This window comes from Lissotriton vulgaris, chromosome 7 (assembly GCF_964263255.1).
Source record: "Lissotriton vulgaris chromosome 7, aLisVul1.2, whole genome shotgun sequence".
Lineage (NCBI taxonomy): Eukaryota > Metazoa > Chordata > Amphibia > Caudata > Salamandridae > Lissotriton > Lissotriton vulgaris.
Window position 1 is genome coordinate 1,323,838,057 of NC_141695.1, and position 27,033 is coordinate 1,323,865,089.

General features: G+C 45.8%; 1 protein-coding gene across 1 annotated transcript in view; it reads left to right on the plus strand.

The window, feature by feature from the left end:
- Positions 1–2,046: 2,046 nt before the first annotated feature.
- LOC147703604 (serine protease 33-like) overlaps positions 2,047–27,033 on the plus strand; it is an 82,362-nt gene continuing 57,375 nt past the window's right edge. Inside the window, exons 1-2 of the mRNA XM_086931940.1 lie at positions 2,047–2,548; positions 19,256–19,282. Coding sequence (XP_086788066.1) covers positions 2,500–2,548; positions 19,256–19,282 — 76 coding nt within the window. The 5' untranslated portion in view covers positions 2,047–2,499. The remainder of the gene's footprint in view (positions 2,549–19,255; positions 19,283–27,033) is intronic.

Here is a 27,033-nt window from a genome sequence, read left to right on the forward strand (position 1 = left end):
ACTGGGCAGTAGAGGTGATGGGGCAGGAGAGGTGATGGGGCAGGAGAAGTGATGGGGCAGGAGAAGTGATTAGGCATGAGCAGGAATGGTAACCAAGCGAGAGCGGTGAAAGGACAGGAGCAGTGAACGGGGCAGGAGAGGTGAAAGGGGCAGGTGCAGTGGACAGGGCAGGAGCAGTGGACGGGGCAAGAGCTGTGGACGGGGCAAGAGCAGTGGATGGGGCAGGAGCAGTGGATGGGGCAGGAGCAGTGACGGGGTAGGAGAAGTGACGGGGCAGGAGAAGTGACAGGGCAGGAGAAGTGACGCGTAGGAGCGGTGAATGGGTAGGAACGGTGAATGGGTAGGAGCGGTGGACGGGGCAGGAGTGGTAGATGGGGAGGACCGGTAGATGGGGCAGGAGCGGTAGATGGGGCAGGAGCGGTAGACAGGGCAGGAGCGGTAGACGGGGCAGGATTGGTAGACGGGGCAGGAGAGGTGACAGGGCAGGAGAGGTGACGGAGCAGGAGCGGTGACGGGGCAAGAGCAGTGACGGGGCAGGAGAAGTGTTGGGGCAGGAGAAGTGACGGGGCAGGAGAAGTGACGGGGCAGAAAAAGTGACGGGGCAGGAAAAGTGACGAGGCAGGAGAAATAACTGGGCAGGAGCAGTGATTGTGCAGGAGAAGTGATTGGGCAGGAGCAGTGATTAGGCATGAGCATGAGCGGTGAACGGGCAGGAGCGGTGAACGGGCAGGAGCAGTGAATGGGCAGGAGCGGTAAACGGGCAGGAGTGGTGACGGGGCAGGAGAAATGACAGGGAAGGAGCAGTGACGGGTAGGAGAAGTGACTTGTACTTATGTTCCTTGCCTATTTATTTATATAGTATTGCATGACATCTACTGATGTGTCTGCAAAGCATACCTGTTGCCTGGAATGTTTGTCCTGAATTTTGACCTCCTGCCCTGAATTTTTGTCCAGAATTTTGACCCCTTGTCCTGAATATTTACACTCGCCATCCTGAATTTGCGCCCATGCAATTGTTCCTGCTTATATTTCACACACTTAACATAAACCTGTATCCCCTATGAGTATTTGCTTTTTCCTGAATTAAACCTCAAATATACATGTTTATCCATTATTTGAATTAAATACCGTTATAAGCTGTAACTGGTCAGTGAAATGCTCACCGCACAAAAAATTGGTATGTTTTGCGATTTCTAGCCACACCCCTGACTCCGCCCACTGATCCAATCTTCGGTTATTCCCGCCCGCTGATTCTCCACCCAAAGTTCCCCTACTTTTTATTCCCCACTTCGACAATTGACCTCAGGGAACTCCATTGGCTACCTATACACTAACGCGCTCAATTCAAACTCCATACACACGCATTCAAGATATTAAACAACATAGGCTCCACCTACCTGAACAGTTCCATCTCCTTCAACCAACCACCCAGATACCTCCGCGTCGCAGGACTCCTACTCGCACACATCCCACGCATACATAGAACCTTTCGCCATCATCGCTCAAAGCGTGGAACACCTCCCACTCCACATCAGAGCCACCTCCTCTCATCGTGTATCGCACAAAAAGCTGGAGACCGGGATTTTCAATCAACCAACCTACCAAAGGCAGATCTGGCACACACACTTGCTCAGCCTCAGGGTACCCTTGCGGGTAAGAGTGCACTTTACAAACACACATAACATAGCAGAGGCATTTATACTTAAAGTAGAACTAAGGGTTTCACCCATGACACTTTTGACCACAAATCACTAACAATTTAATTAACAGAGCCTGTTAAAATATTCCTACTCATTATACAACTTCCTTTTGTAGAGGTGGCCCAGATGAAATACAAAGTGAATGAGGAACGCACTGGGGCTCTTTGTCCCAAATTTCAAGATAGAGATTTCTCCCCTCTTATTGTGTAAAACAATGGTCCGGGTTTTGAAATCTACCGCCCTGCTCACTACACAAACACACACACAAGAAACCCTACCCCTGCCATTGCCGGTTTCTGCAGGTTTAAAAACAAAACCAGAAATTAACAGCCTAAGGCGACCGAGAAGGGACAGGGTCATTAGAAGCTCTTGTGTTGAGTGACCGCGCCCTCCGGGGAGCCCAGTCACCCCACACCTCTTTTCCGTGCCCCGGGAGTATGTGTGAGGCTGCTGGCATGTTTCTGCTGCACTCAGGTGATTGGATCCCTCCCTGTCCCTGGTATCCCCGCCCTGAAGCGCACCTGTGGATCATCATCAAAACCGGTTCAGAGACACACACTTGTGTTAAGAGGACGAGCCGGCTGAAGGCCGATCGAAGAAAGGCTAACTTCAAATACACTCTCTGGTTCCTTCGCTCCTGAGCGCCGACTTCTTAGGGTGCTGAAGAGAAACCCCGCTTCCCAACTGAACGCTCAGCTTTTCAAATCTTTTAGTCTTGTATTTATTTTTTTAACGTCGTGGTTTGAGTTTCACTCCGAATCTATTGGCAGGCAGTGAGTGCCGACGGCTGGAAGAAGAGATGACCGGGCCTGGCTTGGCGCTCATTCTTGTCGTTCACTTGAGCACAGGTAAGAGACCGTGGCCATAGCTGGGGGCTGCACCCTCAGTCACAACTATCGAAGTCTGTGTGCATCATTCACTTGAGCAGATGTATGTGGTCGGAACTCTCAAATTTGACAGTGCCGCAAGTCAGTACAGCTGTGCGTATTTGTTGTGTGTGGGTTTTTTTGTGCTTTGCAGTTTGGGACTTGCCCGGGTTATCCCTTACAAAATCAGAAATACAAGTCCCAGCATGCACAGAGAAAATATTGACTGGGTGAACAGACATCACAACCTGCTGAAAGCGGAGTGCAGGCTTGATCAAGGTGAAACTTTTATCGCTGAATGAGCTCATAAACGAGATTTACTGCCGAGTGGGTGACTGCATTGGAATCCCAACATACCAGAGCGATAAAACATACTGGAAGACAGCGGAAGTCGCTCGCGAAGAAATTCGAGACGTCAGTCCCGGAGATCACCAGTATAAACGTGGAGAGCGATGTCAAGGCACTTCTCTGAAACATATTGTCAGAAAATGAGAATTTCGATATTTAACTTGATAGGACATGGCGATTTGGAAGCATTTCCGGTATGACAACAGATGTACCTATGGGTCATTTTTTTTCAAACTCACGTAGTCTCATTACCGCAGCAAGGGCAAAATAAATCAATTTCAAGGATTTAAAGGCCACTGCTTTCAGCTGTCAACTGTGATACTAGCCAAAAGGTCATTTTACAACAACGCTTCGATGATAGAAGCCCACATATAATCGATTGTACAGCCTCTTCACATAACAACCATTCACAAATCTTTCTGTGTTTTGTGTTTGAGAAGTTGCGCGAAGGCAGATATATTGATATGGTGCCGTTTGTATGTTAGAGGATGGCATGTCAAAACTCACCCCACCCCTTCCTAGATAAAGCATTGGCATAGCCAATAGGTCTTGCCTTTGGGACCTTATAAATGTTTAACCAGAGAGAGCTATTGGCTTTGCCAATGTATTTAAGCTATGGTGTAGAGCAGTGTGGCTGCTGTACAGCATGTTGATAAGATACAATACAAAGGCATTGCAAGATTTTTTGTAATTTTATATATAACGAAGATATTATGTAGAACTGAACGACCCTATTAAAAAAAAAAACACAAAAAAATGTCTTCTAGATTTTTTGTTCTTGCAATGCTGGCAAATTCCTGCCCTGTTCTGATGCATGTTTTATAGCTTTTTTTTTTTTTATTAGCCGAAACAACCATAAAGAGTGCTGATAGTGAGGTGGTGTTGAGCATGTGCGGAGGTGGTACTGCACTGGTGCTGGGGCTGAGTAATGTTGTGGTGGGGCTCAGGTGCTGATGAGTGATGTAAAAGTGGTGCTGAGAGACGCTGACTGGTGCTGCTCTGATGCTGAGGTGGTGCTGAGTTGGTGCCACACCCTCTTCCCCCACTGATCACAATACTGCCTCACTGAGAGAAACTGACACTGCCTTTAGCTGCAACCGAACTGTGCACTGCTATGAACACCTGGATGTCACTCTATTCAAATTATGCACTAGCAAAGAGTAAAATGCTGCCTGAAAAAGAAGTTATTTCCTGGAAAAAGCAAACCCTCATAGGGAATGCGAGATTAGGTAAAGCATGTGCAATGTAAGCAGGAACAACATGGTTGCCGTAACACTTTCGCATTCGTCTTTATTCAAAAATCAGTGAGTGTTTTTTCCTGAAAAGTTAAGGACATAGTTACAGGGCCTAGAAGAGACCCTTTTCAATGTTCGTTGCTTATATCCTTACAAAACGTAAGCAGTATGGTTTAAAAAGACCACATTCCTGAACACAGAGCTGCAGTACATACTTTATAAACTAAAATGAGGAAAACAGCTGAAAAGGATCACATTAAACATGTTCTACTCCATATATCAACCAGGTATTGCAGGACCACCAGGCATGGTGCACAACCCCACCAGGGGAAAACAATGTTGGTCACGGAAAGGCGAGAAAATAAAAGTAGCGCTTCACTGGCAAATTCTGTAAAGTGGCGCTAATGTGTTTGGGTTTAAACACAACCAATCTGGTCAGTTTGCTACCACTCTGTCTTGCTTTATTTAGTTACTTTTCGTATTTTTAAACTTTGTTTCTCTCCGTCCCGAGGCTACACTTTGTAAAAGAAAAATGACGTAAAGAGGACATTTCCAGCAAAAGTGTTAATTTCCTCTTTTGGATCCATTTCACTGGGGAACGAATGAAGGGTAGGAAAAGAGTGGAAAGAGATGGTAAGAGTAGTTTTTGAAGTCTCAGTTTTCAGCAAGTGAGGAGTGAAACAGAGACCGAGTGAGGGGGACATCTGCCAGAGGAAGAGCAGGAGAAATTGTCAGTGGACACTGTCGTTTTTATGCAGCCCTCGTCCATAATCTACAGTGAGAGCAGAAGTGAGGAAGCGGCTGCTGAAGCAAGGGTGTATGTGGGTTAGCCAAGCCCTGTTACTCTGCCACCTGCTGGTGCTCCTGGGCCACAGCCCCCTCCTCTTTGAACCACTGGGGCGGCACCAACGACGCCAGGGCTCATTGAAAATGGCAGGGTTCTGACAAAGTGGTGACATAATGGGCTAGTGAGCAGCAAGGAGGTGAAGGAAATGACCCGAATTGGGCCACCCGGGTCACTCGCGGCCACCTCTCATCCTTCCACAAGAAATGAAGAGTCAGTGAAATAGTAGAGAATACAAACCACATTATTTATTAGGAAGTGTGCTCAAGCGGAGTCTAGTCAGGCTAGCTTCCTTAGATGCTACCGAGGGGACTGACTTCAGAGCACTTGGTAAAACATAATATGCATTTCTAACACCCCTAAAGACCCGCCAAGACAGGAATTTTCCAGCTCGGGCACTGGTGAGCAAAGGAGGCACAGAAGGATGAGCTACCACCTGCAGAACGGGAAGATGTTTTCACATTTTCAAGGTTGTCTTGTTCAAACTCAACGCTCTCTAGTGTGGGAGCACTGGTACGAGCAAGGAAAGGCATGCAAAGACAGAACAAGCTATTCATTAGTGCATTAGGATTCAACCTTGACTATGATAAGAAGACGTAACTGGGCAGCAGCTTTTCGCTGAGCAGACAGTTAATGAATCAGGAGCTAATTTTGGATCACAGTACAATATGGCGGCTAAAGATAAAATGGTGCCTCAAGTGCTAGCTTAACTCGCTTAATGCTAGGAGTCGGCTAGATGCATTTGCAGTCCAACAGAGGAGACAGCAAGGCAGCTGCACTGCTGATTATCGGATTGGAGGTCAGTAGCATGGGGGCTCGGGCCTCTGAGAGGCCTGTGGATGGGGCAGGGAAGGGAGCCACTGAGCGTGGACCGGGACTCGGGGAGGTCATGGATGATGCAGTAATGCCACGGACACCAGCAGGTAAATGCGTACCTTTTTTTGCAAATATGCTGTCCTTGCTGGCGAAGCAGAGAGCAAAAAAATAAAGTCACACCATAGCCTCTGAAAAAACGGTGAAAAAAAATCCCTAAAAATAAAGCAAAAAAAGCGGAAGCAGACTCGTTCTGTGGCAATACTCCAGAGCCGCCAAGGTACATAAACAGATAATCCTGCAGTGTAAGCGCTCTAGTCTAAACCTAAAAAAGGTTGGGGGCATGCATAAGATGGCAGATATGTCTGCTGAAAGTGAGGAGGTATTGGACTGGACAGGGGAGTAACGGGATGGTACATACCTCACACTGGCTAATATAGGCCCTGAGATGGGGGTCCTGTCTAGTGGAAAAAGCGATCAACTGGATGCTTGAATTGTCTTCTTTAAATGTGTTGATAGATAAATGCAATATTGTTCTGCTTATATTTATGCTGTTGCAAGTACTCATGGAGGTGGTCATTACCGTTTTGCCCTGCCCTGGACATTTTTGTATTGCCATATTAGACAATAAGGAACACTTATAAATAAAGGGGTTTAACAAGAAATTGCTCTTGGCTGATTTGGCATTGCCATTCAGGAACTTGGCCTCAAAGTAATGATGGGAAAATACTTAGTAGAGATTCATAGGGTGAGGTAATACATTGCTAATAATTATTTTGTTTAGTTTATTACATTGATTATGTATGTAAAATGTATGTATTCTGTATTGTAGTAAATGGGACTAGTCGTTTACTGTTCATAATGTGAGGTTACTTTTGTAGTTTAAAACAGAATTGATGGTTTCATTGTTTTACACCAACATTAACATTGCATTGAAGTGAAACAAAGTTTATGTGATGCCAATGTGACAATGTAACTGGTCTATTGCGTTAAAACCTCTTTAGCTGCTCTATTAAAACAAAGTCTTTGTTGTGTGCTGCTCTGTAATCCAAAAGTTTATAGCGACTGGATGATCCCGCTTTGCTCACAGCTTTGTTGGTTCTTTTGCATACTTAGAAATTAATGTAAGTCGTTTTTATTTTCGATAAGACACATTTATCAAGGTTATAATTGTCTTCCCAGCAGCAAGCTCCACATAGGCATCAAAGAAATAATTGACACAACTTCAGCCCTACTTCAACCTTCAGGAAAGATCTGTTCAGAGAGAGCCTCCTTAACGTTTTTCCAAAATCCTGCATACACAACAGTTACAGCCTTTTTGACACAGTAACAGACTTGTCTATACATCTGAATATATTCAGTTTGAAAATCGAATTGGCAAAATAAAATTCTTGTTCCAATGTCCATTAGACATCAAGTATTCATTGACTTGGCTCTGGTTTTATGTCAGAATATCAGCTACAGAAATATTGTCTGGTAAAATATTGTGTGCCAAATATAGTTTACAAAACTATTGTCCCATTGGGTGTAGATTTTTTAATATAAAGTCCCAGGCGGGTAGTATTTTTGTTAATTATATTAAGGGCACAATATTTGTCAGATGATATTCTGGCTACAATATTCTGGTCCGCAGAGAAAAAAGGGCCTCACAGGAATGTTTAAAGACCTTAATGCATTGCTCCCAAAACCTATAGAAACATAACATAAATGCATCCAGTCTGGGTTGAAACCAATGGGTACTTCAGTACATTCACCAAACCCAAACATAAATCTCCTAATCCTGAAAGTTTTTTTTTTTTTAATGACGAGAACACTCGTCCATCATATGGTGGCATCCTTTATCATAGTGTTCTTCCTCACACCCCTTAACCAACGGTTCACGGTGTGGGCTATTACTCCCACTCTGGGAGAAGCGCTTCAATTTGTCCCCTCTTTGAGCTATCCAGTGTGGGTGAGGATAGCAGAAGTATTTTAAAAACCAAAGGTGGTCAGACTTTTCCCCGGGCAGTCTCAGTTTTGCGACACATATGACAGATGAGGTCCTGCTTTCACCATGTCTGAAGAATTGCGAATTAAGGCCAGAAAACTACATTTTGGGGGTGACAACGGTGAGGGATATTTTCACAATCTATGTGGCATACTGATTTGTATGTTTTTTAATTCTTCTCACAGATTTTTTCCGTAGAGTGATGTTACATGAGTTTGGTCCTGATGTATGCCACACACCTAGAAGTAGGGTATCAGATTGGCAGAAACATGTTGACGCGAGCATCACGGTTGGATTGAAGTCCTATCGCCTTTGGTTTTTAGTATACACCTTTGTTCATACATGGGTTGAAGACCTGGTAGTTCTTCCTGTCACACAAATGATCTCACTATTAGGTGGTGAGTTACTCATTGATTGCTTAATGGAAGTATACTGTGTGTAAAAGCACAGGCCTTAGAAATTGTGTATTTATTTCTGTCTCTCTTATGTGTAGGCCTGGTAGTCAGATGACTACACCCTGAAGAGACCCTAACAGTCAAACGTGATTGAAAAGTCAAAAACCCTTGCCCTTCGTTGTTGCATGGAATTTACCTTCAAGGGAATCCACACTGAAATAAGCAAACTCTGTTATGAATATTAGCAATGCATGCATTCAACCACTGGGAATTGTAGTGCCTTTTACTTATATTTTTTGTACATATAATAACCATTGGAGCATTGCATCGTTTGCACTATGATCACTTATTTTGTTGCTTGTTACACTTAATTGGAGTCAAAACATTACAAGATGCAAAGTGTATCAGCGCTGTGTTTTGACTTCTTTGTAATTGGTTTTTGTTCAATGAATAAGTCTGAGTAACATGGGTTCCCTCTAAGACACATAGGAAGGTACTGTTTTTTTGAATGAGTCCCAAAGGACGATTGTTATTTTAATACATACCTACTGTGATGCACACAGGGAGATGGCATTTTCCTTGTTATTTAAACACTGGTGAACTCCTTTGTGGCACATTTCAATTGTTGGTGTGGTCAGTGTATCATACCTGACTAACTGTTTCCTTCATGTTTTGTCATGTTTGACATTTATAGAGCTTGCTGTTTGCTCCACGTCTTCCTTCTCTTATGCTGTGCCTATTGGCCCTTCATGGGGTTTGGTCTTCAGTGTGACTTGGTCCCTGATGCCGCCTTGAAATGCTGTTTCTCCTGGATGCTGAGGACAGTGGTGTGTGAGCTAGGGACACCCTACATACAGTGTGCCAATAGGTATTCCTAGTTACAAGGTCACATGAACAACTCTGTTTTCTAACTTCCAGGTGTCCCCCCCCCCCCCCTACTCCACTAATCTCCCTTGATTCTTTGATGCCCACTGGCTCCCAGTGCCTTTACTTTCGGGTTCCTGGCCAGATTGACTCTAAATGTGTAGTGTTGGACCCGGCCCTTTTTGGCAGGTTCACCCCAAAACTTTTTGCTTTTGCCTAGCCTGTTTCTGTAACCTGGTGTTGGTGATTTTAGGTCTCTGTGCACTATTTCACCGTGGTCCAGTGTAAAGTGCGTGCGCTCTCTGTGTGTGTGGTGAGAGTGACCTGCCCTCCCATAGGAATGCATGGGGAATGTGTGTCCATGGTAGTTCCTGATGTGTGGGGAGTGCAGGGTCGAGTTTGGTATGTGCGAACTCGTGAGATTGAATGCTGCGCAATGATGTATGCGGCATGAATGTGTCTAGTGTGGAAGTGCCACTTCTAGACATGGGTGTGCGTGTGTAGTGAGTGTGCTGGCATGTGATTGGCTGGAGCTGGCTGGTGAGCCTGGCTCCAAGAGTCTGGGTGGGTCTGCCCCGGTTGTGAATGGAGTGATTAGGATGCTGATGTGAGGAGGGGTACACCTGGGACCTGAATAGGGCTGGGTTTTCCCTCCACAATGCTGGCTCCACCCCCTGTGGTGCGTCTGATGTCCCTAGCCTGGCCAGTGAAAGGAGTTCCCTATAACCAGTTGGAGCTGGTTCTCACACTGCCTGCACCCTGCTAGACAAAGGATTTTGGGTATAAAAAGGGTCTGTGTCCCCTTACAAAATGTTCTTGTTTGCCAACTTGAATCCTGCCAGGGGTGTGCTGCTGCTTGGGCCCAGGGGAAGGCTTGCCTCCCTGGGCCCTGCCCAGCCCCTGGACTCCTGAAGGACTTATGGACCTTTTCTTGCGCTCTAGCGCCTGGGAGCACTTGATTTTGGCCCCCAAGCTCTTAATAGCGCTTTACTTTGTTTCTTCTAGCGCTGGGAGCGCTGTATTTTTACTCGCCCCAGCGTGTGTGCTCTAAAGCGCCTGGGAGCGCTTTACTTTTTCTCAGCGCTTGGTAGCACTTTGTTTATTCCCACTATAGCGCCTGGGAGCGCTTGTTGTTATCAGCCGGTGCCCACCCGGAATTTGCCCGCTTAATTGAACACTTTAAGTCCCCTGGCAGGTGCCCACCCCGCCAGGGACCGTTCCGCTCTTTCTTTTGGCCCCCGAGATTCACCGTCGGCCCGGGAGAAGCACCGGAAGCTGATATCCGGGCAGCCGCCTGGTTGTGGGCGGGGCCGGTAGGACGTTGTTTCCGCTTCCCCCTGCCTGGGGGAAGCCATGGTCTGCCCTTCCGGTCTCCCATGGGCAGAGGGAGACCGGAGATACTGCCGCCGAAAGAGGAAGAGCTCGGAGCCTTGAGGGCTCCACCTTTCAAGTCCCGGTCCCGAGATGGGGGACCGGGTGAAGCCGGGCACTTTTTGCAAAGGCCGGGCTCTCAGGAGGAGAGAGCCCCGCGGTGATGGCAGGAAGACCCGCAGAATAAGTGCCGTTGCCCGGAGGAGCCCCCGCCAGGAGAAGAACAGCCTGGTGAGTAGAAGGGCTGGGGGCTCCGTGTGGACTTCTGTAGGTGTCGGAGAAAGGCACAGTGAGGGTGGTGCAGGTAGGGAAGCCCCGGATGGCAGTGGGCCGCCCCAACTTTTTTAACAGAGTCTCGGATGACTCCAATGCTGTGGCACACCTTGTTTAAAAGGCCCGTGATTGTCCCACCTTAGGGCCATTTGTTTATAGGGGGCACTTCTAGTTGTTTAAGGAGCCTGCGGGCTCCCTCCCCCCCCCTCGACGCCCCATTAGTTTCCCGAGCCCATGTGTGGCTCGGTGGGGCACATTATTGATTTAAGAGCTTAGGTGGCCCCAGCCAAAAATGCACCTTGGTTGTTTTAGCGCCAGTGGCTCCAACGTTTAGGCATGTGTGGTGTCAGAGCCTGTGTGGCTCCAACGTGTGCAGTGTGTCAAAGCCTATGGGGCTCCAGCAGATGGCGCAGATTTGTTTCAAGGGGCTACAGAGAGCCCCTGTCGCCGTTTGTCATCTGCCCAGCAATTAGTGGGCAGCTGCACCGTTTAGGCTCAATTAGTCCTTGTGAGGGACAGAGTGGCACAGTGGTGCCAGGCCTTCTACAGCTGTGCAGCAATTGGTGCCAGCTGCAACGTTTAGGCCCTTGTGATTTGTCCTCAGCTGCCCAGCAATTAGTGGGCAGCTGCAACGTTTAAGTTTGCGCCGGTGGCGCACCCCTGACTGGCTCTGCGATGGCAGCGCGCCCTGCCATTCTGGACACAGGGCTTTTTGAGTCCCTTTCTTGAGATGGCCAGTTGGCTGGTATGTGATTCCTGCGCAATGTGATTTTACTATGTTTATAATGGTAATTGCCTAATGTTATGTTTGTGCAATGTGATGTTACTGTGATTGTGAGGTTACTTTACCTGTGTAGGTTTATGTTAGTGAGAGTTTACTTCACTGTGAGTTACGCCCCTAAATGTGATTTATTCTTAAGGAGGCAGAGTCTAATGTGTTTAGACTAGTGAGGAGATTGCATACTGTATTTTTACTGGTTAGGCCTAAATTAGAATATGCGTAATGTGCTTTGCCTTTAGGCTTGAGTTACACTTATGAAGGTGCTCATGCTTAGAAGTTTTCTTTGCCTAGTATAGTTTATACTAGAGAGGTTATGTGTCCATGCGTGATCTAGGCCTATGGTTATTAGTATTGCGTAGTGTGTACCTACCTGTTGCCAGTGGTTACTGGTTGTGATTTTTAATTGTTACTTTGTGCTACGCTTATTCTAAGTTCTAGAAGTGCTATTTCTGCTAAGTGTTGATTCTGACAGTGGCCCATGTGGCCCTGTCCCGGTGTAAATAATCCTGTGTGAATATTGCCCGTGCCAGTTGGCACAATGTATATTGTGTGATTACTATCTGATGTGTTTTGACAATACAAAAGTTATTTTTATATAACCTTGTGTGGACTTCCTTTTGTGGTGTGCCTAGGATGTTGTTGCTGTTGTGCGCAAATGCTTTATACATTGCCTCCGGGATAAGCCTGTCAGCTCGTGCCAAGCTACCAAGGGGGTGAGCAGTGCCAAGCTACCAAGGGGGTGAGCAGGGGTTATCTTGGCGTGTGACTCCCTTGCCCTGACTTGAATGGGGTTTTCTGCCTGGCTTTGGCGTAAGCCTTAGCCAACCAGAAATCCCAGTTCTAACATGTAGCTACAGCCACTGGCTGCAGGTATATCGCTGTGGAGAAGCGTGGCTCAGGGGTTAGAGGCGGCAGACCCGGAAGCAGAGATCAGTCCTGGACCAGGGTTCAATTCCCTGCCTCGGCGGGTCTTTGACTAAAAAAATTCCACAGACTCGATAATTCTCGCTCCGGTGCCTTCTCGACTCATGGGTTCACACTCTGCGACTCTGGGCAATAGCTTGCTTAATCTCCACAACGGCCCCTCGCGGCGGGATGCCTGATTTTCACCTTGTGGATACCCTGCTGGGGCTATCACACAGGGGAATATCAGGACTGGTTACCTAAGCAAGCGCCGGGAAACCCACTGCGGGGAGCTGTGCGCTATATAAGCTCAACTACATTTACATTTACATTTACCCAAGAACTTCACTCTCCAGGTTCACAGTTGCTGGTGCCTCGGATGGGGGCTGCTCTCCAGGGGTTGCCACCTCCCCTTTGTGGTGAAGGGGCACATTAATTGTAGCTGGCATGTTTTCTGAATTCCCCAGGGCACTGTGGGTCTTCCGGTCAATTCCATAAGCTGTGTTGTGTGATGTTGCCTGGCCTCCTTATATTCTCTACTTCCTTTGTTTCACTGGAAGCAGCTTTCCCACATATCCATGGGTTTGATGGCTGTGCTTGTGGCTGGCTTGGTGTCTCTTCTCCCCGTCTGTCACCATCTTCCAGGGCTGGCTGGTGTCTGGGTTCCAGCCTTGACAGAAACTTTCCGTCCTATCAGGCACTCTGCTTGTGTGTCTCAAAGCTATGGAATGCCTGCACATTGTTTGCGACTCTGTTCCCACTACTTTTTTCATCTGTGTCCCTCTCACTTTGCTCCTGCCTCCTAGTTCACAAGTTGCGGGAGGTGGCTGCAATGTTAGAGGTTGAGTATCAGAGGCTTTGCTGGTATATCGGAGTTTCTCTATCATGTGGGGTCCTAGCCAGATAGAGGTGGCAGTTGTTGTTCAAATTATGCCTTCTAGGGCAGGGCCCCCTCCTATCTTTTTTGTTTTTGTTTATTTTGGCGTAGGATTCTGTTTGGTATTTTGTTCTAGAACAAGGGTTCAGCTTTCCTGTCAGACATTTTGTCATTTCACTGGGCTCTAAACATGGTGGTTGTAGTCATTGCTAATGTTGTCTTAGGATCTGTCTAACTTCAGCTCTTGAAACTGGGCCAAGTACACCCCTCTCCACTTGACTCTCATGGTAGCAAGGGCTAGCAGTCCAAGGCGTCTCACTGATGTTGAGTGGTGGGCAAGAATGCAGAATTTGGGCAGCAGACACAATAAAGTACTGTCCAGATCAGTGTTTATCTTTATTGAAAATAAATTACTTTCAATCTCACATCTAAACAACACACTTCAAAAAAGAGTCAGTTATAAGATGGCTCCTCACCAATGAGCTCTGGTGAAGTGTGATTGCCCTACAGAGTTTGTTCCCTCTCTCTCCATCTCTCTGAATCTCACCACGCCTCTCTCTTTCTACACTGCTCCACCATTTCCCCTCTTTCCCTCTCTCTCCATATTTGGTAGCTCAGAGGCAAAGATACAGGTATCGTTTTTAATTAATCACAGGTGCAACTCGTGATCAATTACCCCGATTGGTAGTTCGTAGATCTGTTCAATAGGCTGAATACCAAAAAGGTTTATATTGGGAACAGTTAGTGTTAGAAATTGGTTTCTGGTTGTCAGAGTATGTACTCTGTACAAGCAGGGACCACAATCCTAGTCGGGGTAAGTCAGATACACACGAAAGTATTAGCTGTGCTCATCCTCTGGTAGCTTGGCACAGGCCAGTCAGGCTAATCTAAAGAGTCAATGTGTAAAGTATTTGTGTAACACAACACACAGTAACACAATGAAAACACCACAAAAAGACACTACATAGATTTAGATTATGATGTTGCACATAAAACAATACCAGAACAACAAAAATCCGATGAGTTGAAGTTGTTATGAGTTTTTAAAGTATAAATGCAGTTCTACCACTAAGAAGTAAAAGCGCTTTACGGGTTAAAAAGAGTCACATTGGACTGGGACAAAGTCCAGAGTTCAGGCCGCCCGCGATGGAGCGTAGGGCGGCAAGAGGACCAGCACAGTGCCCGCTGAGCAAAAGTACCTTAGTCCTTGTCGCAAACATGGGGGTTCCCTGTCAGAGGTTTTAGAACGGGTTTAGATTCTCTTTCAAATGTTATTTTTAGCTTCTGCTCAAAAGTCATTTTGTGGCTGCTTGTTTGTGTAAGGTGATGGCTCTCATAGAAAGTTTCAATGAAGCTTGCCTAAACCAGGAGTATACAAAACAAGAGCACAATGCAAGATAGATGCGCTGACTTTCCTGAGCCTAAAGTGGCAATAATTGACATACAAAATGGAAAGCACTGCCTAGAACCGTATATACAACAGAAACTGAAGTCCTACCCTTATCATCTACCAATTGGCCATGCTCGGGAACAACTAGACAGGAGCCCTTGGCTGACATGGTCCCCATTGAATTTCCACCAGTAGCACAATCTCCATTCTACCTTATTTCAGCATCTGCAAATACCCCCGCGAGACAAGAATGCAGTCAACACACTTCCACTGTCTGGAAAAACTATATCCATCCTCCTTCTTGTGCCAGGCTAAAGCAGGAGCCATCCAAAATGGTTCGCAGTTGTTCTAGTACTCAGATTCTAAATGCACATTCTGCTATCCTCCATGCACTACGCACTCACTTCACATACATGCAATCATTGCACATACATACACTGTAATGTAAAATGTAAATTGATACTTGTATAGCGCACTACTCACCCGCAAGGGTCTCAAGGCGCTTGTACGAATACCGCTGTGAAACCCATCCTGGCTTTCCCTGTGATGCGTCCACTCCTGGGCACCCCCAAGGTGGATGCCAGGCATCCTTAGCATTGTGGGGGCCGTTGTGGAGATTAAGCAAGCTGTTGCCCAGAGTTGCAGAGTGGAAGTCCATGGTTGGAATAGGCACCGAGGCGAGAATTATCAGGTCCGTAGAATTTTGAGCCCAAGACCCGCGGAGGCGGGGAATTGAACCCTGGTCCCGGGCTAGACCTCTGCATCAGGGTCTGCCGCTCTAACCATTGAGCCACATATGCACATGGAATGTCAGCACAACGTCGGAGTATTCATTGAAGTGGAGCTTTACGCAAGACTTCTCAGGTGACTGTGCTCTCTTCAGAGAAAAAGGTCTCATCAACCAAAGATTCACAAAACTCTGTATGCTGCCACCACTGAGTTATGTTACTTACCCACAGTGTGTGCAGTAATCCAATGACTAATATGATGGCACACATTACGCACCCTTCCAGTCTGCAGAAATATTTCTAGACCTCGCATTAAGAGGGACAGACGCAGGCCTCTACACACATGCTAGATTAGCATGCAGATGGGGCCAAACAAAGTCGGGATACCAGTTTCACATGCAGTCTGACACTCGGGCAAGGGGGTACAACCTATTCACCTTTCAGGGGACATTTGTCCCAACACTACCTCTCTCATATTTTCTTTGCTTGGTTGTTGGTTGTATTTGGGCTTTTGGGTCTCATGATCTTTTGATGCAGTTTTTTTTGTGTTTTCTTGGCTGCTCACCTCTTGCTGTGCATGGTTTGTTTTTTGACAGTCTCATGGTTCCCCTGTTTTTGTCCTTGACCCTCCATGGACATGGTCTTCCCTGATTTTCACATTTTGGGGGAGGTGCTTACTTTCTCTGAGTGCTTGTTTGGCTTCCTTTGTGTGCCACTATTGTTAGCATATATTGGTTGGTGTGGCTGTGTAAGTGGGCTTCTTATAAAGTTTGCTGGGTCATGGAATAATTCTTGCATTGTTCAGGTGCCCTTTTTAACTGGAGTTCCGCTTTCAAAGGGATTTTGGATGTGGTCCACAAGATGTGATTTAATGCTGGGTAGCTAGAGGACACTTGGTTCTGGCTTGCTTCATTGTCAGGCTCCCCTTCGGGGCTGTATGTTGATTGTCTGACCTTTGCAGTTAGTGTCTCTGTTCTATTCAGCCTTGCTTCTTTACTTCACATTGTATTCACTTGGCTAACAGCACTAGTGAATTGATGTGTTTTTAGGTCTCTGCTAGCAAAAGGCATTCTTGCGCAGTCTCGCTCCGAGAATTTATGTCTTAGAGAGTGGGGCTTGAACCCGCCCCTCTTCTCCATTGGCTGGCTTCCTAAGCGGAGGCCAGCCATTGGGCGAGAGGGGCGTCTGTCCATTTAAGCCCCGTCTTTTTGGGATTGAGGGGTGTGTTTTTTCGTTTCTTTCTCTCCTCTTCCCATTGGCTGGAATTTTACCTTCCAGCCGATGGGAAGAGGAGAGAACAAAAAACACGCCCCCTAGTCCGAAAATGACGGGGCACTTCTCAGTGTCTTTTGTGCTTGACTTCGTACAAACACGGACCGGTGTCCGTGTAGGCGCGGGTCCGGGATTACTAAAATCAGTAATCTCGCTGCATCCACCCCTAATTTTACCAACACCAGACTACTATTGAAGTTTTTTTACCATCGGAGACGACCCGACACTCCTTTGCCGCACTGGCTTCGCCCCTCTGCGCCAGGACCGGACCCCCCGAGCAGGCGACCGAACACTCCTGCCTATTCGCTCCGGAAACGACTCCTTCAACAGACTGATTTGCATATGGCCATGCCTGAACTGGGGTGGTGGAGTGAGCTAAAGAATGGTGCTGAATTAAACCCAGATCAGTTGACTGGGGGTGAGAGTTTGATTTGCTCAAGCGCTCCGTCCATCATCCCCTTTTGTATCACTCTATTCTGCACCACTGTACTCGACTACATACTACTGCACTCTACTCTGAACCACTCTACCCTAGGCCTTCTCTCTTTATGCCACGATCTACTCTACTCTACTGCAGTTTACTCTAGGCCACTGCACATTACGCCACATCCTCTACTCTGTGCCACTCAAAGTCACTACAGTTTATGCAATTGTGCAAATCTACTTTGTACCACTTCAGTCTACTCTAGGCCACTGGACCTTATGCCACTGCAATCTCATGCTCTACTCTGTGCCACTCTACCCCACTGCAGTTTACTCTAGGCCACAGAACTCTGTGCCACTCTACTGCATGCCATTTTACTCCGCACCACTGCATTCTGCACCAATCCATCCTGCTCTTTGCTACTGCACTCTACTCTGCACCACTCTGTGCCCCTGCACTCTACCATTGCACTTCACCCAATTGCACTCCACTCTACACTGCTCTAATCTCAGATACTCAATGCACTACTCTATGCCGCTTCACTGTACAGCACTCTGCCCCACTGCACTCTGCCCCACTGCACTCTGCCCCACTGCACTCTGCCCCACTGCACTCTGCCCCACTGCACTCTGCCCCACTGCACTCTGCCCCACTGCACTCTGCCCCACTGCACTCTGCCCCACTGCACTCTGCCCCACTGCACTCTGCCCCACTGCACTCTGCCCCACTGCACTCTGCCCCACTGCACTCTGCCCCACTGCACTCTGCCCCACTGCACTCTGCACCACTGCACTCTGCACCACTGCACTCTGCACCACTGCACTCTGCACCACTGCACTCTGCACCACTGCACTCTGCACCACTGCACTCTGCACCACTGCACTCTGCACCACTGCACTCTATGCCACAGCTCTATGTGCCAGTCCACTCTACTCTAGGCCACTCCACATCACTCTATTCCACTCACATCTACTCCACTCCATGACACTCCACACAGTTCACTTTATGCCTCTCTTATATACCCTACTTGGCTCTAATCTATGCAAATACACTCTACGCCACTGCACTCTAATCCACTCTACGCCATTCTACTCTGCGAGTCCTCTCCACTCTACTTTACACCACTCCACTGTTCTTTACGCCACTTCACTCTACACCACTCCACGCCACTCTTCATGCCACTCTACACTACTTCACTTTGCTCTATTCCATGCTGCTGTACAACATGGCTAAAAGGCATTAGCAAAGCCAACCGCTCTCGCGTATGCAAAACCTATTGGCTTTGCCAAATGCTGGTTTAATACAGGTATTGCTGAAACCTGTGAATTACATTCTGTTGTTAGGTTTTTGTTAAGCACAACAATTACCACAAGAGGTGTTCTGGCGCTAAGTATGCCCCTAACTAGAGTTTAGACGCAGTTGTTCTGAGTAAAGAAAACGTTTTTAAGACTGACTGACTGCAGATGCTTCTGCATGGTCACTAGCAGAAAAGGTAGTGCCTCCTTAATGTGAGTATGGGCCAGAGCAGAAAACTAGAGCAGAGTGATCTCATTGAAAATAGAGGGCTACATTTTATTGCATGAATGAAATATAGGCAATAATGGGAACTTAAACACACATTTCCTCACTGGAAGCCAGTGTAGGCCCACCAAAATTGGACACTTCTGGGTACTTTTGTGTAAACCAAGCAAAGAACGGTCTGCCACAATCTGCAATAACTGTTCTGTTTGAAAGTCATTCTGAGGAAGGCGTTGATATAAAGCTTGGGAGTAGTCATTGGGTTCAGCCGTGTATGTTCTGGGCCGGCCTCACTTGCCAGGGTCAACCTCACTTTCATGTGCCAATGATAATATTCTATGACCGGAATGGCCTTCATATGACCAATCACTCTTCACTTGGCCTAGCATGTACTCAAACTCATTAGAGAGAGAAATAGACAAATACACACACTACATAAATACACAAACTACATAAATACGCATAGCCACATGTGCTTGTGTGTATCAAGAGAATCCTCGGTTCTCCTCTGTGTTTCATCCATCCACAGATAAAACTTTGAGTATTGTTTAGTAGTCCTTGCATTTGTTATCACCACTGCTTGGAAGCCCCAAGTGCCATGTTTAAACATATTCTGCTGTCATTAATGTACATTTGTAATTATTGTCAATTTTCCTTCTTTTTTAGGGCTCTTTCAGATGGCCTCTGCTCAAGGTAAGATGCTTCACAAAATATCCCTTTTCCAAGCCCACTTTACTCATCATGGCTTCCCTCACAACCAAGCCTTCAATTCACATGTGGTGTAGCTTGACACAGGTTCCACTCAGCAAAGGTTGAGTAAATGTTGGCCACTGAGTTGTGTAATGCTGTATGGCAGTGTTTCCCAAACTGTGGTCCACGGACCCCCAGGGGTCCATGACACATTCCCAGGGGGTCCATAGGCAACAGTTTTAAAAGCACAGAAACATTTCTTGTATAATTAGCAGCTTTCCAGCAACAATAAAACTGTCAAGAGAATGCCAGGGATTAATGTACCTGCTGGAGAGTTTTGTTCAGTGGCAGCTTTGATTTAACTAATGTAGCACAGAGGGTTAATGTGCCTACTGCAAAGAACGTGTAACATGCATCTTAAAAAGCAGCATTTTATGTGCCTAGGTTTGTGGTTACTGCTTTTGTCACAGAGATTCTTTTGTTACTGTGCACTTCATAAGTGACAATCATAATCTAGCAGAGGGACCTATAAACTGTCATCCAAGAGCTGCTTGCAAACTGCATGGTACCAGTTAGTAACTTTTATTTTGTCCCAGTTATTCATTATCCTGATGCTGCTAAAAAGATATATTTGGGTGGAAATACATTTTTAATGTTAAAGTCAATGCTAGCCACAGTGTTACGCTCTGAATCCTGAGTTTGTGCTTTTCCAGACCAAGCACTCTTTAAACATTTTATATACACACTGATTTACATGTATAATTCAATGTCTTTATATGTGTGTGATGTAAAGTACTCTGACATCCTACAATGGTATGAGATGCTACAAAACAAATGAAATACATGTAAATTACTTGGGGGTCCCCGGCTTCCAGTGGTGACTCCATGGGGGTCCTCAGGAGTCAAAAGTTTGGGAACCACTCTGTATGGGCTAGCTCTCACAATCCCTCCCACCCAAGTGGTACAATAACCAGGTTATCTTGTGACCGTGTATAGGGAAAAGGCTTAAGACTGCGTCACAGAAGGTAGCAGGCCTAAAACCTGAAATGACTTACTATCTCTTTTGAATCCATGGTCGTGGTATTTTGTTCCTAGCACATGGTTGAGCCTACGCCCCCCTTTTAAATCCTTTGTGCCCTTCTGATAAGACAGGCTTTCTAGCTGCAGAACGTAGAATATAAGCAGTGCTTAAGTTGAACCTGTGGTTGAAGGAGGAGGCCATCGGCACCCTTCTTTTGGGTTCAAAACTTATTTTTGATCATCAAACTCTGACCCAGAATACAAGAGAGAAAGGCAGCGAATGCGAAAATAAAGAGCGAGTGAAAAACGGTAATAAAGAGAGGAAGAAGAGTTGATAAAGAACGTGGAAGTGTGACATAAAGGAAGAGGGGAGTTTATTTGAATAAAAAGGCATGAGGTGTAATCAAGCCCATACACCCTTCGTATTCTCAAACCACATCATTCAGTATTAGCACGATTCAGCTTCTGAGAACATTTGAGCCAGCACTTATTTATTTACAAATTAAGCACTGCATATATCGCATTGTTCTTCATTAGATGTCAACACTGGAGTTCTTTTCCACCAAGTAGTTCAAAGTGACATTTTAGACCAGAGCTTGAGTTCTCAGTAATGTTACTTGGAACCACAAGGTGGAACATCTCCTTTGTTGATGTATACCTATGGACAATTTTCATGTTTTCTTTACACTGCCTGAGGGGCTTGAGCCTGGACACTTTGAGAGACCTAGGCAAAAACTCTGGATTTTTGTTACCCTATCCAAGACTTGTTTGAATAATGGTTTCCTGTTGTGTATTGAGAACAACATACATTTCCAATTGGAAGTGTAAAATATGAACCCGCCGGGAGCCATCCCAGCCACGGTGGCGGGCCTCTTCAAGTCCAAGCTTGGAATGACTTTGCCCTGGATTCATCTGCCGCCTAGAGGCTCGTCTGCTACTTGCGGCCTGGTGGGCTTGTGCAGCCTTGTGCCATTTAATATGGCCTGCAGCCGTGATCTGTGGGCCCCCCCCCACACATGCCACCCCCCTCCCCCGAGCTAGCTACTGATTACGGCCATGCCTGTCCTTTGTGGCAGCCTGGGCCTCTGTGGGTGGCTGGCCCGCACCAGGTGAATACTACACCCAATCACATCACATAGCACTTGAAAGTGCGCACAGCTACTGTATTTTGAATAGCTTGAGACTAGAAGTGACTGTTACAACCACACTATGTTTGAAGGCGTTCAGCTCTTCTAGATAGATACATGTGTAATGGCTGAAAAGTCAAAGCCCACCAAATAAATGTAATAAAGTGTAAAAACGCAGTAAATGGGTAGGTACCTGCCAGCCAGCCATAGCAACTGTAACCTCTGTTGTGCGTTCCAGCTGGGATTCTACCCGGAACGCCGTTTCACGTCGGGCAACGTGTACACGGAGCGGGTGGAATACAAAAATAGCCCTCCTTGATTGCCAGTTTTACTAAAATGCTTTTCCGTTAAACAGAGATGGACGCTTCATTGGCCACAATGTGTGTGCAAAGATGGACATGTCTTGATTCCGCCAGTAGAAAGTCAGGATACCTTTGCTCATCATGCGTGTCCTTAAAAGTGAACTTCCGCCTTCCAACCCTCCTGGCCCAGCCTCTGAGATCAGAGTGACTGCCGGTAACTACCATCAAATCACTGATGAATAGCACTCTTCGAACTTCTCACTACTGACACTCGTGATTCTACCAACCATTTTGATGGGTACACCGGTGGTGGCGTTATCCTATGGGTGACTCATATATATGAAGGGCTGTGTGATTTCTCTCTGTCCCTTGTCGGTCTTAAGGGTTCCCAGAACTATCCAGACGGTGACTGCTTCATCGACAATGGGTGTGAGATGTGCTTCCCTTGTTGGTTCTGCCCCATTTCTGATAAAAATCATTAGGTACCATTTGAACCTCAAATGTTGGGAAATATGGGCCAGATGTAGGTAAACCAAATTTACCAATCCTAAAATACCAAACGGTAAATGCTATGTAGAAGAAAATTCGGTAGGTATTACCGAATCGGTACGATTCGGTATTTACCAAATCGTTATTTACAGATTCGGTAAAATAGGGAAACATTCAAGGGTGGCAGGGTGTCACATTCACACCCTGTTGCACCCCTGAATAGTGTGTGTGTGCACATGTGGCACACATACATGCCCTTAGGGCATGTATATCTGTCACATGGCACTGTTGAAAATGCCCAGATTTGCATTTTCAAAGGTATTCGGTATTTACCACCAACTAATAGTTGGTGGTAAATAACGAATCCTTAAAGCATATAAGCGCTCTTAAAAGTGCTTCCTACATGCCATTTACCAATTCGGTAAATAATGATTCGGTAAAAACAGAATCGGTAAATACCGTTTTGGTATTTACCAAATCATCCCCTACATCTGAAATGACTCAATACCGGTCGGTAAGCCTGGAATTTCAGGCTTACCGGTCAGTAATGGGCCACCTACATCGGGCCCCTTTGTGAATAAAGACTTTGGATTTATTATTTCTAAAGTGTTGGGTATTGTCAGTTGAAATACCGTTAAAAAGGTAATGATAACATGTTAAGCTTGCTATAGTGTTTTCTTTTCAATGTCTACCATGAGCCGTGCCCGAAGAGGAGGGGGGCAGGGGCAGACAAATGATGTAGGAGATGAGAAGAAAAAGACAAAGGGGAGGGGGAGGAATGTGGGAAAATGCATGTGAGGAAATAATTCAAGGATAGGAAGGAAGGATGAGACGTTAAAAAAAAAAAACTGAACGCAAAGTGGGATTGAAATTTGGGCGTGGAAGAGAAAGGAGTGTACATAATGGGAAGGAGGTGTAGTCTTGCAAGATTTATGACAGAACTCTTTTCGTTCCTAACGGACGCCGTAGAGCTGTGATGTAGGTGTTGGAGCGGAATATATGAAAGCTTTGTTCCGAATGTTCAGTACACAGTTACATGCAGACAAATGTAATATTAAGCTTGGTGTGTGGCGTAGTCATTGGAGGGTACCCAGGCTGGAGAGGACGCTACAGGAGGGTCAGGAGGACTCCCACAAAACAGCACTGAGGATGGATGTGGGGAAAGTAAAGTCACAGAGGAGGTTTGTTGCATCCCTCCATAAGAAGCTGCTAAAAATGATACCTAGGAAGAAACCGCTTACAGTCATATTTTTCAAAGGTAAAAGATGCACCAAGTTGACATTAATTTCATGGGAATGACACTTATTTATTGGTGACCGTTTCTACCAAAAATATTTTAAAAGAATAATTTTCACTAACTTAACATACAACCATAGACAGCTAGGTTGCAACTATAAACATTATATATATATATATATATATATATACATGGCTAATAAATCTGTCATGTGGTTTTTAGATAAGCTTCAGTTTTATTTGTCCGAGTCTTAGGATGTGTCAGGAGTTTTATCCTAGTCCAGATCGAGTTGATGGATTCTTTCAGTCTCATTCAGACTGGCATCTGGGGTCCTATGCGACCCCCCCCTCCCTTTCCCAGCCATGAAGCACACTTAAGACTTTCTTGTCCACCGAAATAAAAGAAAGATGAGCGTAATCCTCGCCTCTGGTCCTGACCTAGAATCCATCACCAAATCATTCTGCACTCCTCTGCTTCCCAGCTACCTAAACCTTACCTCTGGCTTACATAGCTGTCTTGTGGAGGGGTCTCCCAGGGAGGCTCTGCCCCTTTGTCCTTTTAAAGGCCCGTTTCAGTCAGGGTTCCTCCCTGGGGAGGTTTTGGGCTAAGAAACCTGGGCTGACTCAAAGGCCTTCCCCTCTTAAAAACAGGCTCCCCCTTCTTCGTCACTGTGATTTTCACACTGAATATGAACTGTACTTTGTGTACACAAATCTGTAAGGAAACAGCTGCCTTCCCCTTGTTGATGGTGGTGTCCCCTTCTTCTCCAAATTGGATTGCTTTAGGCCAAGAAAGGGGGGGGGGGGTCTGCTCCCAAACCTACTTGAGTCTGCCTCTCCCCAGCCTGTGAGAGTTGACATTAACTGTCATGTTTCCAAGGGTCTCGAGACACCAGCCACGTGGCCTGCTGTCCCCGTGGCAGAAGAGAGGATGATTGTGGTCTCAGGCATGGGAACAAGGGACCAGTAAGGGGCTATGGAGGCCTATTGCTGATGATAAGCTACAGGAGAATTTCCGGTCACATAGCGCATGTGCTGATTTGAGGCCGCTACGCTTCCTCTTTAATTTTCCAAAGCGGCGACTCCTCGAATAGTCTTTCTTCCCTGTTTGTGGTGCACCCGGGCAAAGTGCTGATGATTGCAGAGTTATTGATGTAGTTAGAACAATCCTGTCGCGTGTTAACCATTAGTTCTGGACTACCAATATTGCCCGAGGCCTTCAGCGTCTGCAGAGTCTGGTTGCACTTTGCTTTCCAAGAAAACGTGACCGCAGCTAAGCGTGAGGCTTTCGAAATCTCATTCATCTGCATTCAGTGCGCCCAAAGGTGCCAACGCCTGACCTCCTTGGGTCAATGCCAGCGGCCATTGTCCCATGCTTTACATTCCTTTCCAAACACGCATGTCTCAGAGCTGCAACGGAAGCAGTTTTACACCATTCTATTCCATTGTTCTGATTTCTTTATTCGAATAGTTCAGTGCTGATGAAATAATAAAAAGCTAGGTTTAGACTCATATAGTGAACAAACTCCACTCCCAGTACTAATTATGTTGACGATAAATGTGAATCATGTCTGAGATATCTTTCTCACCCTCTCAATAGCCACACCTCGAAGTATTCACTTTGTTACAGGAACTTGTGCGTCTCAACAAATCAATTGACCTTGGATGGTGACTGCTTTCTCTTTGCATCTCTGAACATGAGGAAAGGTCGACAATTAATAGGTCATGCACTCTGAGTAGGAATAATAGTACTAACTGTTTGATAAGTGATGGTTAAGAGTCCACACAAACGTCAGGACTCTAAATGAACCACCATAGGAAAGTAAAGAAGTAATGTACTCTGGATTTTAATCAAGCAATGATATGGGAGGTGTTCTGCTACGTTCAGGTGGCCCGCTTCTCGTAATAATACATCCATTTGTTTCTCCCAAGGAGTTGAAAAACCAACCCCATAAAATGTAAATAGGCATTTATTACACCATCACAAAGGGAAAACCGAGTTAAAGCATGCTTGCAGACAGTCTTATTCCATGGAAAACAATTACACTCCCATAAAAAAATCATAAAAATCCTTAAAATATTGAGAGTGGGAACACACAAGTCTTCGGTCTCACCTGCACACTCTGGTTCCATCTATTATATGGAAGTGCAAACAAAGACTGGGTAAGAACATAAAACGACTGTGCATGAAATCTAAATCCCTAGGCGTAAAGTTTCTGAACATATCCCATCCCCTGAGAAGACGCCCTTCTCATGCACTCATAAACATCAGTGCTGAAATGAGTAATTCTAACCTACTTGAATCCGGTTTAAAGCAAACAAATTAATAAATGCCTGCAGAGTGCATGATTTCTTGGCACTGCCAACTTACTGATAAGCAGGAGAAATACTTATTTAACAGCAATGGTTAAAGGCACAGAAATCCCAGTACAGACCGCATTCCTCCAATAACGACAACCTGAGCTTTATGGCACTTCAACCCTATGATCCTGCGTACCCCGTTTAAAGGAAAGTAGTCAAAACATCCATAGTCTATGAATATTGAAGCACCTCCCACTCTGCAACTCTGGGCAATAGCTTGCTTAATCTCCACAACGGTCCCCACAACGCTAAGGATGCCTGGCTTCACCTTGGGGGTGCCCACGAGGGGACGCCTCACAGGGAAAGCCTGGATGGGTTCCACAGCGGAATTTGTACAAGCGCCTTGAGACCCTTGCGGATGAGTAGTGCGCTATAAAAGTATCAATTTACAATTTACATTACCAGACTTGTGGTGTGACATGAACGGGCAAGATCTGCAGTAAGAAAGTTTTTCCAACATTTCTTTGTAAGGATGGTGGCAGTCAAGACCTACCCTGCCATAGAATATGATCCCTATAGCTCATAGGCATGACATTAGTCAGCCGTTGCCAACTTCTGTGACATACAGGGAAAGAGGAGTTTTAAGATCAAAATGAATTAACGCATGAAAACAATCCTTGCGTCGCTAACAAGACTTTACAAACACATGCTACTTCACAACAGTAGAAAGAAATGTGGGAAACCCAATAGACCTTTGAAGGTTTGTGACATGTAGCAATTAATAGGTAAGAGTGCCTACAAGGGATTTATTTCAAAAGAACTAAACCAATATCTATCACATGAATAAATCTATTGTCAAGCCCTCAAGTGGTGACTGACTAATGAACAATCAAAATCAAATTTAACACATATAGATCATGATGAATCTTCAAATGAACACGTTAAACACATGTGTGTATATTTCAACAAATTAAGTAATTTTAATAAAAGCAAATAGAAAGGGTACAAAACCATATAACTGCATACGAGAACCAAGTGAGACAATTGCTTTCATTCTGTGGTATTTTAGTAATTAGATTTGACAAACACCTCATATGCAACAATCGCAGGGGACCATTCAGCTTGAATAATCTTGAGCCTAAAAATGACATAGCGGTACAAAAGGGGATGATGGACGGAGGGAGCGCTTGAGCAAATCAAACACCCCCAGTTAATTGACCTGGGTTTAATCCATCACCATTCTTTAGCTCACTCCGCCACCCCAGTTCAGACATGGCCA